Source organism: Rhinoderma darwinii, chromosome 3 (genome assembly GCF_050947455.1).
Source record: "Rhinoderma darwinii isolate aRhiDar2 chromosome 3, aRhiDar2.hap1, whole genome shotgun sequence".
Taxonomy (NCBI): domain Eukaryota; kingdom Metazoa; phylum Chordata; class Amphibia; order Anura; family Rhinodermatidae; genus Rhinoderma; species Rhinoderma darwinii.
In genome coordinates this window covers 274,706,328-274,723,422 of record NC_134689.1, presented here as the reverse complement: position 1 = coordinate 274,723,422, position 17,095 = coordinate 274,706,328, and the positions used below count along the sequence as shown (strand labels likewise).

The window sequence follows — 17,095 nt, the reverse complement described above, 5'->3', positions numbered from 1 at the left end:
AAGGATCTGCCAGACACAGCTTCTGTGTCGACGCCGGTGGTTAATCAGCACCCACTCCCACCTCGGAGGCCTCCATCTCGGTCATCGCTAAGCCTCTTACGGATCTTACTCACAAAGGTGCTGATCTCCTCCACTGGCCTCCGGAGGCGGCCCAGGCTTTTAAGATCCTTAAGTAAGAAGTGCTTTATCTCTGCCCCAGTGCTGATTCAGCCTAACCAAATGGAGCCATTCATCGTGGAGGTTGACGCCTCCGAGGTGGGAGTGGGTGCTGTCTTGTCCCAGGGTACCAGGTTCCTCACCCATCTCCGTCCCTGTGCCTACTTCTCCAGGAAGTTCTCGCCCACTGAGAGTAACTATGACGTGGGCAACCGCGAACTCTTAGCCATTAAATGGGCATTTGAAGAGTGGCACCACTTCTTGGAGGGGGCTAGGCACCAGGTACTGGTCCTTACCGACCACAAGAATCTGGTCTTCCTAGAATCTGCCCGGAGGCTAAACCCAAGACAAGCTCGGTGGGTGTTGTTTTTTACTAGATTCAACTTTGTGGTCACCTATAGGGCTGGGTCTAAAAATATGAAAGCTGATGAACTGTCGCGTAGCATCATGGCCAGCCCTCCTTCGGAGGAAAATCCTGCCTGTGTTTTGCCCCCAGGTATAATAATATCCTCTGTTGATTCTGACTTAGTCTCCGAAATTGAGGCCGATCAAGGTTCAGCTCCCGGGAACCTTCCTGAGAACAAGCTGTTTGTTCCCCTGCAATTCTGGCTAAGGGTACCCAGGGAAAATCATGACTCTGCACTATCTGGCCATCCAGGCATCCTGGGTACCAAGCACCTCATTGCTAGAAACTATTGGTGGCCTGGGTTGCCTAATGACTATAAGGCCTACGTCGCCGCTTGTGAAATTTGTGCTAGGTCCAAGACTCCCAGGTCCCGACCAGTGGGCTTACTATGTTCTTTGCCCATTCCCCAGAGATCTTGGACCCATATCTCCATGGATTTTATCACCGATCTGCCTCCATCTCAAGGCAAGTCGGTGGTGTGGGTTGTAGTAGACCGCTTTAGAAAGATGTGCCACTTTGTGCCCCTCAAGAAACTACCCAATGCCAAGACGTTAGCTACCTTGTTTGTCAAACACATCCTGCATCTCCATGGGGTTCCTGTCAATATTGTTTCTGACAGAGGGGTACAATTTGTTTCATTGTTTTGGAGAGCTTTCTGTAAAAAGTTGGAGATTGATCTGTCCTTCTCCTCGGCCTTCCATCCTGAAACTAATGGCCAAACTGAGAGGACTAATCAGTCTCTAGAACAATATTTAAGGTGTTTTATCTCTGACTGTCAATATGATTGGGTCTCCTTCATTTCCCTCGCCGAATTTTCCCTTAATAACCGGGTCGGTAACTCGTCAGGGGTCTCCCCCTTTTTCTGTAATTTTGGGTTTAATCCACGGTTCTCCTCCGATTCACCTGGTGGTTCCAACAATCCCAAGGTAGATGTCGTTCATTGGGAACTGTGCACAGTCTGGGCCCAGGTTCAGAAGAACCTAAAGGCATCCCAGATTATCCAAAAGACTCAGGCAGATAGAAGAAGTTCTGCTAACCCCTTGTTTGTGGTCGGGGATCTGGTGTGGCTGTCTTCAAAAAATTTGCGCCTTAAGGTTCCATCCCAAATATTTGCTCCCCAGTTTATAGGGCCGTACAAGGTCATTGAGGTCCTTAACCCTGTCTCCTTCCGGCTGGAGTTACCCCCGTCTTTTCAAATACACAACGTATTTCATGCCTCCTTCCTGAAACGCTGCTCCCCGTCCTCCGGTCCCTGTTCTCATCCCTGAAGGGGTAGAATTCGAGGTGGCCAAGATTGTGGACAGCAGGATGGTCCAATGCTCCCTCCAGTACCTGGTCCATTGGAGAGGATACGGGCCTGAGGAGAGGACTTGGGTACCCGCCCGGGATGTTCACGCTGGGGTATTGCTTAGGAGGTTCCATCTTCGGTTCTCCAATAAGCCAGGTCCACCTAGGAAGGGTCCAGTGGCCCCTCATAAAAGGGGGGTACTGTAAAGGATCTGCCAGACACAGCTTCTGTATCGACACCTGTCGTTAATCAGTCTGCATCTGCTCCTAGGTCTGATAGAGTGACTCGATCTGCTACCACTCAGGCTGGTAGACTGAGGAGTGGGAGAACCTATCACAGCCTGGCCAGACGGTTCTAGCTCCCACCCTCGGTCTATGTATACCTTAATTTGCTTCTTGTCTTTGCCTGTGATTCTTTCTCGTTTACTGGCTCTGCTGTTCCAGCTATTACTATTGACCTCTGCTTCATTTTGACCCTGGCTTTACTGACTACGCTGCTGCTCTGCGTTTGGTACCTCGTACACTCCTGGTTTGACTCGGCTCGTTCACTACTCTTGTTGCTCACGGTGTTGCCGTGGGAAACTGCCCCACTTCCCTTAGCTTCTGTGTACCCTTGTCTGTTTGTCTGTCATGCACATACTGAGCATAGGGACCATCGCCCAGTTGTACGCCGTCGCCTAGGACGGGTCGTGCAAGTAGGCAGGGACTGAGTGGCGGGTAGATTAGGGCTCACCTGTCTGTCTCCCTACCTCGTCATTACAGACACATTCCCTTTAATTAATAGCAAAAGCAATTATATTGACGTTGGTATAAGAAAAAGGTAGGGGAACTAGGCATAACCCTAGTGTCCCTGATTTAAAGGAGGTAGTAGTAGTGGGCGACACTAGCCAGTGGACCCCACTATTACTCCATGCTCTTTTACAGTGCCACACACTACGCCCCTATATATAATAGCACCATAGACTGCATCTCTAATTTTAATAGTGCTATACACTTTTTCCTTGAGTATAACAGCACCATACACTGTCCAACACACACACTCACTCAGTGCCCACTGTAGATAGTGCCCCCCATGGTGCCCCCTGTAGATAGTGTCCCCCATAGAGTCCCTCTTATAGAGCCCCCTGTAGACAGTGCCCCACATAGAGCCCCCTGTAGACAGTGCCCCACATAGTGCCCCACATAGAGCCCCATGTAGACAGTGCCCCAGCGAGAGCCCCCTGTAGACAGTGCCCCACATAAAGCCCCCTATAGAGCCTCCTGTAGATACCAAACCCATGGAGCCCCATGTAGATGGTGCCCCCCATAGAGCCCCTGAAGATAGTGCCCTACATAGACCCCTTGTAGATAGTGGTCCCCATAGATCCCCCTGTAGATAGTAGCCCCTGAAGATAGTGCTTCACATACAGCCCCCTGTAGATAGTGCCCCACATATAGCACCCCCCTGTAGATAGTGCCTTAAATATAGCCCCCTGTAGTTAGTGCCACACATAAAGCCCCCCTGTAGATGGTGCCCCACGTGCCCTGCCATTCAGTGCTTATGCATGTAATTGTATCTGCATCCTATAGATGCAGATACAATTATAGTGCAGGAGAGTGTGGCAGCGAGGGTGAAACTCATCTCGCCTCATGGACAGTGCAGCCCTGCCTGAACATCAGCTTGGTGCATGGTTCAGTGGGTGTAGTAACACTCGCTGACTTGTTTTTACTGAGCACTTTTTATCATAACTGATTACATTAAAGGATTTTTTTCCCTACTTTTTGGTGTAACATAGCCATAAATAAATCGATTTCAGTTTTCACAATAGCCACTAGAGCAATCACAATAGACTGAAACTACAGCTTTCCTGTAGACTGGGTTAGTTATCTCATTATCATTAGGGGGTAAGGGATTAAATGATGGCTCTATTGCACTGCTGGAGGTAGTAGGTAAGGTAGGATAGCAACACTTAGCACTATATACAAAGATAAGGATTGGTATGCATTTAAGGCCCTATTACACGGGCCAATGAACGGGCAAATGAGCGTTTGTATGCACACTCGTTCCTGATCATTGCCCTGTGTAAACAGGGCAACAATAAGCCGACGAAGGAGCAAACGCTCGTTAGTCGTCTGATCTGCTAGTTTATGAAACATTAAATATTATCGTTGTAGATGGTGTGTAAACAGGGAGATGTGCTGTCGACATGATGGAAATGTATGTGGACGAACGATCGTAGTAACGATCACTCATCCCCAAACATAAGCAATCATTGTTTCCTGTGAAAGAAGCAAACGAGCACTAACAAACGAGCTGTCTCTCTCGCTTTCACAGCCCATATTAGGCTGTGTAATAGAACCCTTACTCTGTAATCAGTGGCGGATTAAGTAGACCATGGGCCCTGGGCTGTTACCCAAACTTGGGCCCCCCTTCCTCACCGTAACTATTTTTAACACTACCTTTTTGGGCAAGCATTAACAGTGTTACGATTCCCCTTGTCACAGCGCGGTGTCCCTACATACTGACAGGATCACACTGTGCAGGGACACAACCTTCTGACAAGGGGAATTGTCTATCAGTCCTGGACCGCAGAAAGACTTTTTGTGAAATACAAGGATTTCCTATAATAAACATGTCAGGAGAGGTGACAGATTCTCTATAAATCTAGTGACTCACAGGTGACGACGTCTCAGATTCTAGTAGTTTTTTTCCTCTTTTCTTCTCCATCCGGTCCAGCGCTCATGACGACTTCTCCCGGCCATGACTCATTTCTGCAGAATTTGCCACTTAGACGTCTCCTCACTTTTCCAACATTTCCACACCTATAAACGAAAATAAAGTTATCATGGTGCCACATAGTGTACCCCTAAATATAATAGCACCAAACACTGCGCGCCTGAATATAATACCACACACTGTAAAACACCATACACACAGCCCCCTGTACATAGTGCCACACACAGCCCCTGTAGATATTACACACCCCCATAGATATCGCCATACACAGCCCCCTCTATATATCACACATCCCCCTCGTAGAGAGCGTTACACACAGCCCCCTATAGATAGTGCCATACAGCCCCCCTGTAGAGAGCGCCACACAGCCCTCCCCCTCTTGTAAATAGCACCAAAAAGCCCCCCCTATAAAGAGCGCCACACACATACCACGGTGGATAGCACTACACAGCCCCCCCTTGCCTCACAGCGCTCCCCCTTGTATATAGTGCCTCACAGCGCTCCCCCTTGTATATAGTGCCTCACAGCGCTCCCCCTTGTATATAGTGCCTCACAGCGCTCCCCCTTGTATATAGTGCCTCACAGCGCTCCCCCTTGTATATAGTGCCTCACAGCGCTCCCCCTTGTATATAGTGCCTCACAGCGCTCACCCTTGTATATAGTGCCTCACAGCGCTCCCCCTTGTATATAGTGCCTCACAGCGCTCCCCCTTGTATATAGTGTCACACAGCGCTCCCCCTTGTATATAGTGCCACACAGAGCTCCCCCTTGTATATAGTGCCACACAGCGCTCCCCCTTGTATATAGTGCCACAAGGTTATGTACACATTTAAAAACTTTATATTATAATTATATATATATATATATAGTATGTCTGTGTATCAGTGTGATTGATTGATTTTATTAAAAAATATTTTTACTTTTTGAGATACGGCTGCTTTGTATCCTGTATCCGTCAGGTCAGCAGGACTGACGGGATCAGTGACACGCAGGATCCACCTCAAATCTATCACATCTAAGATTATAATTTAGCGCAGGGCCCGTTTCACTGATCCCGTCAGTCCTGCTGACCTGACGGATACAGGATACAAAGCAGCTGTATCTCAAAAAGTAAAAATATTTTTTAATAAAACGTAATTACAAAGTTGCACCAAACACACATTTTTATTAAAAAAAAATAAAACCGACGTTATTTTTGCGACGTTTTTTCCGTAGACAATGCAGGTTTCGTTTTTTATCGTTTTTATGCACACATTTTTTGCCATTTTAGAATTTTTATTCATAAAGTTTGAAAATAATAGTAAAAAAAGAAGCTTTTTTACGTTTCAGCTATTTTTTTTTGGTAATAACATTGTTTTACCCTAAAATAGACCTTTTATCTGTGATCGTCATTGTCTACCGTAAATTTTAATATATTACATGTCTATATTAGGGTAATTGGGTCAGCGCTAGCGTTACAACAATGATTGGCGGGGGGGGAACGTTTTTTTTGGGGTGGGTATTTTATGTGTATTTATTATTATTTATTTTTTTTGCACTTTACTATTTTTTATTACTATGTTCTGATCCTCAAAGGTCAAAAAAGACCTTTGGGGAACTTTATATCTACTTTCTCTTTGTTTTACACCATGTTTTTCCACTGTAACTGGAGCTGCACAGCAGCCCCAGTTACAGGGGAAATCAGCCCTCTCACAGTGACGATTGTCACTAATAGGGCTGTGCTGGGTCTAGTAAGACCCAGCAACAGTCTGCCACTAACGGCACCCGGCGATCATGTGACCTGTCACATGATCACCGGGAGGAATAGAGACAGCGCCGCTGCTGCTGTCTCTATTCCTGTACACAGCGTTCATTCAACGCTGTGTAAGAAGACATCGGAGAAGACAGAAGCAGCGAAAGCTGCTTCTGTCTTCTCCTCAGGGTCCCCGGCAGTCACTGACAGCCGGAGACCCGACATTCAGCTGCCCGATCGCGCGGGCAGCAAGTTAAAACCCGAGCCGTAGAAAGTCTATGGCTCGGGTTTTAAGCACCCGTCCCTGACCGCTGGCCGTAAAAATACAGCCAGCGGTCGGGAACCAGTTGGGCAGGAGGATAATCCTGTACTGACCTCAGCGCCGGTGACCGCCCGCCGGCTCTTCTCTTGCTGCTTTGGAGTAACAGAACAGCCGTCCGTCGCTGTTCTGTTACTCAATGGCGGCGGCCCGCACTGTCAGGGAGGCGTGTCCTACCCCTGGATCCCGGCGAATTCCCTGCTCCTCCCCATCTTCGGCCGTTAGCAGCGCTAGCGCGCTGAATAGATTTACGAGATAATGTGCGTTTCGGGCTGCCATGGGCCCCCTGGAAGCCTCGGGCCCCGGGCGGCCGCCCGAAACGCCCATATGATAATCCGCCACTGTCTGTAATTCTCTGGAAGAGGGGGCTGGGCTCCATCACTTCCTGGAGATTGAAAGAATATAATATTCTCTCTATCAAATGACTTCCATTCATTTCAGCTGCTATAAAGCACAGACACCATTCTGTGCTGTCTATAAAATCAATATATAAAAGGAGAAAAAACCCTACATAATTTTACTTCTACAGAATTAAATCTAATTAATAAAACTAAAATTAAATATATGAGACATTCCCTATTAAATTTAGCTAGATCTCAAAAAAAAAATCTGGACACCTAAAAATAATAATACAAATAATAAATTTCAAACACCCTTATTATGGCTCTCCAAGTGACTTCTATCCAAGCAAATTTCTACACATCAAAAAAGATTGTCCAGTTTAGAAAATACATTTATCCTACTAGAAATTCTGAGGTAATAGAGGAGGTCCTCTGTTCAGGATTATTATCTCTTGGCCAGACTGTAGAGCATCACTAAAGAGTGTCTCTTGCTCTCTGTTCCTGCCCTGTTGTCACGGGGCCCAGGAGATATTCTGTCACGGGCCGAGCAGGGGGGGGGGTGTAAACCAACTTTGTCACCAATGGATTTGACATAGGGCTAAACCGGGGTGCGGAGTCTAAGGGAACCCCAGGTATTCACCCTTTAACCCCTATACAGGGATCTGGACTTTGCTGCACGGGTACCCCAGGTTTCTACCTCCAGACTAGTTTCTCTTTGTGATGGCCAACATAACAGGTGAAATACAAGTAAGAGTAGTCAGGTATAGCAAAAGGTCAAGGCAGGCAGCAAGGTTCGTAATGGGTCACTAAGTGGTCAGGGCAGGGGGCAGTAGTTTGTCAATGTTCCCTGGCAAGAGGTCGGGGCAGACGGTAGGCAAGGATGGTACATGCGGAGGTAAAACACAGGTAATCAAATAGACAAAATAGCAGAGCTACACTCGGAACACTAGAAAGAACCAAAATACCCTTTCAAAGAGCAAAGGAAGAAGAGGAACTTAAATATCCAGGGAAAGCTGGGTGAATAAATTTGGCATGCGCTGACCATTTAACAGAGTAGGAGAGAGTGTGTGCACTCTAGGACCCAGGGCAGAGCGTCGGCGGAGTGGGAGACCGCAGGCGCCGTACTCAGAGAAGAGAAGAAGGAGGATGCCGGTAGCAGTTAAGTAAACCACGGTGGCGGGAAGTGGCAGACATTACACCTGTCCTTCATTACAAAGAAAAACTCATTGATTAGTATGGACACTGTGTATTGCCTTATTTTCCTTTTGGTGATGCTGTATGGAAATTTAACTGTTGTTGCCAAGTTTCCCCACATATTACAGCCGATTACTGGGGGTTCCAGCAGGGGGACAATTTGCGATCAGCTTATTGTGAAGGAATCCTTTTAACAAATAGTTATTGTCCAAAAAAGAAAACCCTTTTAACATCTAGTGAAACATACCATATCTTTGTTCTTATTTCTTGGCGTTAACCATTCCCATTTTTTCACATACACAGAGCTGGCAATAACTTTTGGTGGATACCTGTGGTTGGACCAATGTGTGGAGCTGTTATTGGGGCCTACATATACATTCTATGCATCGAAGCTCATCACAAAAAGGAACCAGACGCCTTGAATCATAACCTTGATATTGATCACTTTGAAAAACATGAACTTGCCAGCATGGCCTGAGAGACTGCAAATCTTCACTGGACTGTACTCTGACATCCATGGGCTGTATGGTCTTGGGTGCATAAGCCAACATGCCTTTTTCATTTGAACATGGACATTCTGTGATTGGTTTATGGTGATATAACTTTAAGACGTGACTTAACTAATTACGCAAAATTATAAGTCAGAATTAAAACAAAATATGAGAGTTTTTAAAGGTTCTCATTAGTATTTTATTTCTAGCCTTCAATCTCCAACATAAAAGTATCAGGGGATAGTCATAATGTCCCTTAATTGCTCAGGCATAAATCATCCTTCTTAATGAAGCACTAATGGACCATGGACTGGGTCACAGAGGTATATGCAGGTAATTGGTCCTGTCATGCATTAATGTGTAATAACTGTGATCAATCATCAATACCATTAAAATTTGCTGTGTGTTAAAATGATTTTACTGTCAAAGGCCAAGAACTTCACTTCAGTAAGATGCTGTTTCCCATCTACAAGAAAATGTATGATGCGCTGCTATCAATTATGCTGCTAGTGAGGTCAATCTATGAAGCCATAAACATTCAGTGTCTCACAGCTACTCAAACCCACTGGGCCGGAAAAATGCTTCTAGAAACATGTCAGATCTTCTATTGTAACTCTTTTTACTGTTAACTTCTCAAATATTATTTCTTCCAGCGTGACCTCAAAAACTGTTCAGCTACCCCCCACAGTCAAAAAATGAATATGAAGCCAATCATTGGGAACTTAGTTTATACTTTTAAAGCTTTAAATGGATTACCCACTTTTTTTCCCCCTTAAATTCACATAAAATATTTTGCACCATGATATGCTGTAGATCAGGGGTCTCAAGCACGCGGCCCCTGGGGCTGTCATCTGCGGCCCGCGGGACACAGAGCCGCTAGTATCGGCTCTGCTCTGAGACTCTGGAATTCCCTGACATCGCTGTCCACATATGAACAGCGATGTCTGGGGCTTCCCCAGAGCCGGAGTCCCGAGCAGAGCGCTGGTGTCGTCTCTGCTCCGGGACTCTGTGGACAATTCCCTGACATCGCTGTCTACATATGAACAGCGATGTCTGGGGCTTCCCCAGAGCCGGAGTCCTGAGCAGAGCACTGGTGTCGGCTCTGCTCCGGGACTCTGTGGAATTCCCTGACATCGCTGTCCACATATGAACAGCGATGTCTGGGGCTTCCCCAGAGCCGGAGTCCCGAGCAGAGCGCTGGTGTCGGCTCTGCTCCGGGACTCTGTGGAATTCCCTGACATCGCTGCCCATATATGGACAGTGTGTCAGGGTCTTGCCCAGAGCGGAGCAGAGCGCTGGTGTCGGCTCTGCTCCTGGACTCTGTGGAATTCCCTGACATCGCTGTCCACATATGAACAGCGATGTCTGGGGCTTCCCCAGAGCCGGAGTCCCGGGCAGAGCGCTAGTACAGGCTCTGCTCCGGGACTCTGTGGAATTCCCTGACATCGCTTCCCATATATGGACAGTGTGTCAGGGTCTTCCCCAGAGCAGAGTCCCGGGCTCTGCTCCGGGACTCTGGGGAAGCCTCTGACATCGCTGTCCATACATCGACAATGATGTCAGGGGCTTCCCCAGAGCAGGAGTCCCAGTGATGTCAGGAGCACAGCTGGAGTCCCAGGAAGAGCCTACTAGCGCTCTGCCTGGGACTCCAGCTCTGGGGTTGCCCCTGACATCTCTGTCCATATATGGACAGTGATGTCAGGAGCAGAGCTGGAATCCCAGGCAGAGTGCCAGAAGCGGCTCTGCTCCGGGACTCCAGCTCTGTGCAAGCCCCTGACATCACTGGGGCAGCCTCTACAGAGGGCACTGGGGCAGCCTCTACAGAGGGCACTGGGGCAGCCTCTACAGAGGACACTGGGGCAGCCTCTACAGCGGGCACTGGGGCAGCCTCTAAAGAGGGCACTTTGGCAGCCTCTACGGAGGGCACTGTGGCAGCCTCTACAGAGGGCACTGTGGCAGCCTCTACAGAGGGCACTGTGGCAGCCTCTACAGAGGGTACTGTGGCAGCCTCTACAGAGGGCACTGTGGCAGCCTCTACAGAGGGCACTGTGGCATTATCTACAAGTGGGTGTGTGGCAGTATCTGAAGAGGACACTGGCATTATCTAGGGGTGTGTTGCATTATCTACAGAGGGCACTGTGGCCTTATCTACAGAGGGCACTGTGGCCTTATCTACAGAGGGCACTGTGGCCTTATCTACAGAGGGCACTGTGGCCTTATCTACAGAGGGCACTGTGGCCTTATCTACAGAGGGCACTGTGGCCTTATCTACAGAGGGTACTGTGGCCTTATCTAAAGAGGGCACTGTGGCCTTATCTACAGAGGGCACTGTGGCCTTATCTACAGAGGGCACTGTGGCCTTATCTAGGGGTGTGTTGCATTATCCACAGAGGGCACTGCGGCAGCATCCACATAGGGCACTGCGGCAGCATCCACAGAGGGCACTGCGGCACTATCTAAAAAGGGGCTGCCCAATCTTGACATGTGTGCTAACTGAGCCCGCGGACTGCATTTAGCGACACTTAAACTGGAAAGCTGGATTGTTGAAATAAGCACGTGGAGAAATATCTCAAATTTTAAACCTAGCGCTATTATTATAGTAATGTAGTATTATTATTCTAGTAATATAGTGTTATAGTAGTTCAAATAACTAATTGATTAACAATAATTTTGTATTGCATCAAATTTGAAAGTAATGCGGCCCGTCAACTTCCCATTTTTTCTATATGCGGCCCACTTACCCGGCCGAGTTTGAGACCCCTGCTGTAGATAGTAAAGTGTGCATGTTACTTGCGCTGCACTCTCTTAAAGAGGGTAGCTAAAGGTTTGACAAACTCCTGACATGTCATAGTGACATGTCAGAAGTTTGTATTGGTGGGGGTCCGAGCACTGAGACCCCCACCAATCGCTAGAACAAAGCAGCTGAAGTGCTCGTGTGAGTGCTCAGCCGCTTCGTGTCTGTTCGGCTTTCTCCGGAAATAAATGTATCGTGTACGGACTCAATAGAAAGTCTATGAGCCCGTACTCCGATACATCGGCTTTCTGGAAAAAGTCGAACAGACACGAAGCAGCTGAGCGCTCACACGAGTTCTTCAGCTGCTTCGTTCTAGCTATTGGTGGGGGACTCAGTGCTTGGACCCCCACCAATCCAAACTTCTGACTTGTCACTATGACATGTCAGAAGTTTGTCAAACATTTAGCTACACTTTAACTACATACATACTGCTATATGAGGTTTAGGGTGTGCAATTGTTATTGGTCTCCTGTGGCTGGCAAACCCCACTGACCCGTATAACATATGAGATACTATGACATGCAATACTAATTTTATGTACTAAAATGATATAATCACACAAGACTAAGATCCCTCACTGATCACTATACATATAAACACATATTTTTTTGTAGTTTGTATGTGAATATACATTACAGATTATCATAATTTACACGTCAACTCACATGAAGGTCCAGCTTTGCCTCTGACTACCTCTTGGGTTCTAAGGCAGATATTGATGAGTATTGGGAGGATGGTCTAAACAGATTAGTTTAAATTGGATCTGTCACTAGTTTAGTAATGCCCAATCTCCTAACTAATCTAATAGGCACTGTAACACTGATAATTGTGAAAATTGTGTCCCAAAATGTTTGTTATGTTAAAAGTTCTGAGCTTTTATCTAAATGTGCAAATGAGGAATATACTAGACAAGTGGGTGTCAACACCAGCGATTCTCCAGAGGTGGAGCTACCACACAGCCTCTGAAGCTGCCCTATCAGCATGAAGCTGCTTCACACACAGTATGAGAGACAGTCTAGACCGGAAGGGGGATCACTTCAAATAGTCATATCTCGGGCTGTGGACTAGCTAGAACAGTGGTTCTGGTGGCATATGAAAGATGAGATTCGAATCTATAACCAGTTGAAAACACAGTCGGGAATGGGAGCTGTATACTATATGATCACGCTGTGTTGGGCTGGACTGGGAAGAGGAGAACTGTATGACGCTGATTGGACAGCATCAGACAGAAAACACTACACCACCCAGAGTGAAAAGAAAGAGTAACCTCCCATTTGGCAAGTATAGCCAAATTAGCATATTTAAGAAATGCTCATAACTTTGCAAATAATTAAGGTTTTTTTTATAAAAAAAATTACACTGTAGTTATCAGCAGCAAAGCGCCTATTAGATTAGTTAGGAGATAGGGCATTAATACACTAGTGATAGATCCTCTTTAATGAAAGTTGATTTTGAAATAAAAAACATGTATAGACTATCTATTAGTCTTTATATTTTCTCAAACTATTTAAAGGAAATTAGGGCACAATGAGCTTCACTAAGATATTATGACCAAATTTACTCTCGCATTATATGTGTATATTCTCCCTTTATGAAGTTTTTCCTCCTTTCTTTAGTAGAGATGTTTGCATTTGTTGGATAAAAAAGAAATAAAAAAAATAGTCATGATGGCAGTGAAAACACTAACTGGCAATGACTTCAAATGCGACTAAATCTCAAAATGACATGCTGCATAGCATATATATATATATATATACATATTTTTTTGTATAATAATATAGTTCTGTCTAGCATGATCACAGCATTGTGCAATTTAATAAAACCTGTGTACCACATTCTTATAATTCTGGGGTCTTATGTGACTGGGAGAACTGTACGCCATAAGTTGTTGGGGCTCAGTTGCCTCTTCTGCAACCCTTATAGCTATGCTATGGGACTCTTTTTATAGTATGAATAGACCATCAATTCTATGCATGCCATCTGTAGACCTCGGCTATAATGTTTACTCTCTATACAGTGATAATAAGAACGATATAATAACAATGTTTTCTCTTTTTATTGAGCATTTGATATTATATGTTTCCATTACCACACATGGCAGACTCAATTACTATACAGTTCAAGTGATTGACTGGATACATAATCAATAAATATATATATATATATATGTATATAAAAAAAAAAAAAAATATATATATATATATATATATATATATATATAAAATATATATATACAAAGTAGCTCTCATCTGCATTGGTTAAAGGTTTACCCACTATAGGCATACTACTGTATTTATAATGAAGCCCAAATGCAGTAATTAATATGCAAAATTGCCGCTTATACAAACTGTAACCCATTGAATGTATACATATATGAAGTGCTGTAAAGTAAAACAAAATAATAATAATAATTGGAAAGTTTGCTGCAGAGTGTGAATATAATATTAACAATGTACTTGGGAAAAAATGTATCAAAATGCTGCCTGATGTGTATGAGACTCCGAAGCCCTTGCTGAAACCATACAATTCTACGCACTCGAGTTCACCCCCAACCCTAGAACAAACTTACAATACATGGACAGCAGATTCAAGAAAAATGAATCAGTGGGCTCAGTGATAACAACAATGAGGCATAGGACATGAGAAAATGTCTTGACCATGGCATTATAGCTGCATTCTGCATTGACTACTCTCGATATTCAAACGTATGAATAATATTAAAATCTCATGATAATTAAACAGCTTTAAAATTTCATCAAACCTTGTATAGAAGTACCAGTAAGTTTTCATGTGTATTTTATAAATTGTATATAAAATTAAAGACTTAAACAATTTAATTATGTGTCAATTAGATATGCCATAGGCATGTAATCAGTAGGGATCTGGCTGCTAGGACCAATCCTGAGAATGTTTTCAGCACAGAGGTGCGTGTGCATGCACAGATGCTATCCTATATGAATGGGAGATACGGAAAAACTAAGTGAGTATACAAACAATGAGGCACAAAGATAGAGGGTCCTGCTCCTTAGAACTTACAAGCTAAAGAATGACGGTCATGATACAGATGGTGAAAGCACTTGTTTTGTTCAGTGCATCTGCCACATATGATTACAAGTTTGTTATAAATAAGGCTAAATGAGCCACCTCTGTGTGATCTAGACAAGTATAAAGTCTACTGTATAGAGGTGTATGGGATAGAGTAGAGCGGGAGGATGCAGTCAGGAATTGTGTTATGTTTAAAGGGTCATAATCCCAAAGTACAAATTTTATGAAAGTGCAGTGTAAAAGCACAACTGCCCATTTTCATGTATGTACATTTTAGAAAAACACATTCAAATAATGTTCACCAAAAAAGAGCATTCCATAGTAGAAGTGCAGCACAAGAGAAAACATGAAGATGTAATTAAATCACAACCCAATACCCACACACTGTAGGTTCAATTTGTAGAAGGTTAATGATACTAAGCAGGTATTTGGAGCGTGGGAATATATGCAAATAAACACAGTAAAAAACTCAAGGCAGTGGTTGACTTTCTGTGAATCAAACCCAGAATCCAAAACTACTAAAATGTCAATACAATTGGGAGGAAAAGTAGCCAAGCTTTTTTTTTTTTTTTAGTGTATTTATTTTAGGGCTAAGCTTTAGTTACGGGTTCAGGATTATCAGGGGCCTGGAAAAAGCGCGTTTTTATGCAAACCGGCCGTCACCTGGCATGTTGAAACTGTATCCACAATGCCACATGTTTTGAAAATGTATGAATACAGGAAAACTGCTTTTACATTACATTTGGTGAGTGCTGTGTTCTTTCTTATCTGAAACAACGAGTTTTTATTATACACTGATATATTAAATGAGACAGTACAATATATTTTTACATCATTTATACAAAAAACTAGATATCATACTGATACACGTAAGTGCTTAATTTGATTAATAATGGAAACGACCAAATAAATACAAAGAATACAATGTAAAAATAATACTGCACTTTTTCATGGGTAAGTAAAGAAAGTGTTTTCAATGATGATAATGATTTTCAACAGAATAACCTAAATCATGTAAAAAAAAGATCATTGTGTTAAACAGGCAATAAAAAGAACCTGTCTGTAGACTGTAGAATCACATTATTGTGCTGACACTCTTCTAGACACTTTACTTTGAAAGGGTTTGTACTATTCTGATAATTCATTTTTGGAAAATGTGTCAGCATATACTGACTCTTTAGTATAGAGATCGAGTGTTCCTTTGTACTGTAGTACAGCAATATGAGAGAATTTGTAATCTCAACTGCTTTTCCTATAAGTTCTAACTAGAGATGAGAAAATTTCCCGTAATTTGTTTTGGGTCCGATTCAATCGAGTTGGGCGTCCAATTCGTTTTGGTCCTATTAAATTCTACAAAATTGCAAGTGCCCCGCTTACCCTGGAAACTTGTTTCTGACTCTGATGTCTTCTAGGACTGTATCCAACCCCTTTCAAGCTCTTCAATGGCAAGCCAGGATTAGTAATTTCCAGGGCAATTTCTAGGGAATTTGGCCAACAGGGCGTAAATTAAGTGCCCCCCCTCCAAAATCAAATAATGCTTACAACATTAATAATAAGAGCAGAGCAAGCGCCTGTGTATAAAAGATAGAATGAAATCACATACATAGCTCATAGGCAAGAGTAGTGTTGTTTCTAATCATTTTAATGTGTTTATTCAAAAATGTCGATGTAACTAGATTTTAGAAAGACCCACACTCCCCCCTTGTAGATAGTGCCCCACTCCCCCATTGTAGATAGTGCCACACACTCCCCCCTTTATAGATAATGCCTCACTCCCCCTCTGTAGATGGTGCCACACCCCCTGTAGATAGTGCCACATTCCCCCTTTTTTAGATAGTGCCACACACTCCTCCCTTTGTAGATAGTGCCACACTGCCCCCTGTAGATAGTGCCACAATCCCTCTGTAAATAGTGCCACACTCTCCCTCTGTAAATAGTGCCACACCTCCCGTAGATAGTGCCACACTCGACGCTTTATAGATAGTGCCACACTCCACTTTTTTAGATAGTAACACACACTCCACCCTTTGTAGATAGTGCCACACAACCTCCCTGTAGATAGTGCTCAGGTGTCCCCAAAGAAGAATTCCTCGAAGAATGGAGCTCCACAGCCTCCTCAGCCCTGCAGCCTATGAGGCGTCGGGACGCGGTCCAGTGACATCATCACGCTGCAATTCGCAAGGATCATGTCCCAACGTCTCAAAGGCTGCAGGCCTAATGTGGCCTGTAGCATAGTAAATGGTAGAAAACCCATAGTTTCCTGCTCCACCATAGTATTAAATTGTATCTGCGCCCCGAGGACACAGATACAATTGAATATGAAGAGGCAAGATTTGCTGGGAAACCTCCCGGGACAGTAATTTGCAGGAATTGTCTCCGTAAATTTGGGACAGTCCCGGCAATTCCAGGACCGTTTGTGCCCCGGGCGGTTGCACCCCCCGCCGAGTGCTAGTCTCTTCCGTAATTTCATCCACCTATATCCCACAAGATTGGCTGTGCTAGAAGATGGGATTACCGCAGTGTTTTTTCGGCAGGTTGCCTGCGAGGCATTATAGGGACACGCGTCCAAGGTCATGTGATCCTTAATATGTAAATTGGCGGCCAGCATTGTCCT

At 44.5% G+C, this 17,095-nt stretch overlaps 1 protein-coding gene across 1 annotated transcript in view; it reads left to right on the top strand.

Annotated features, from left to right (window-relative positions):
• AQP9 (aquaporin 9) overlaps positions 1-9,057 on the top strand; it is a 54,629-nt gene extending 45,572 nt beyond the window's left edge. The window contains exon 6 of the mRNA XM_075857943.1: positions 8,455-9,057. Coding sequence (XP_075714058.1) covers positions 8,455-8,629 — 175 coding nt within the window. The 3' untranslated portion in view covers positions 8,630-9,057. The remainder of the gene's footprint in view (positions 1-8,454) is intronic.
• Positions 9,058-17,095: the final 8,038 nt, after the last annotated feature.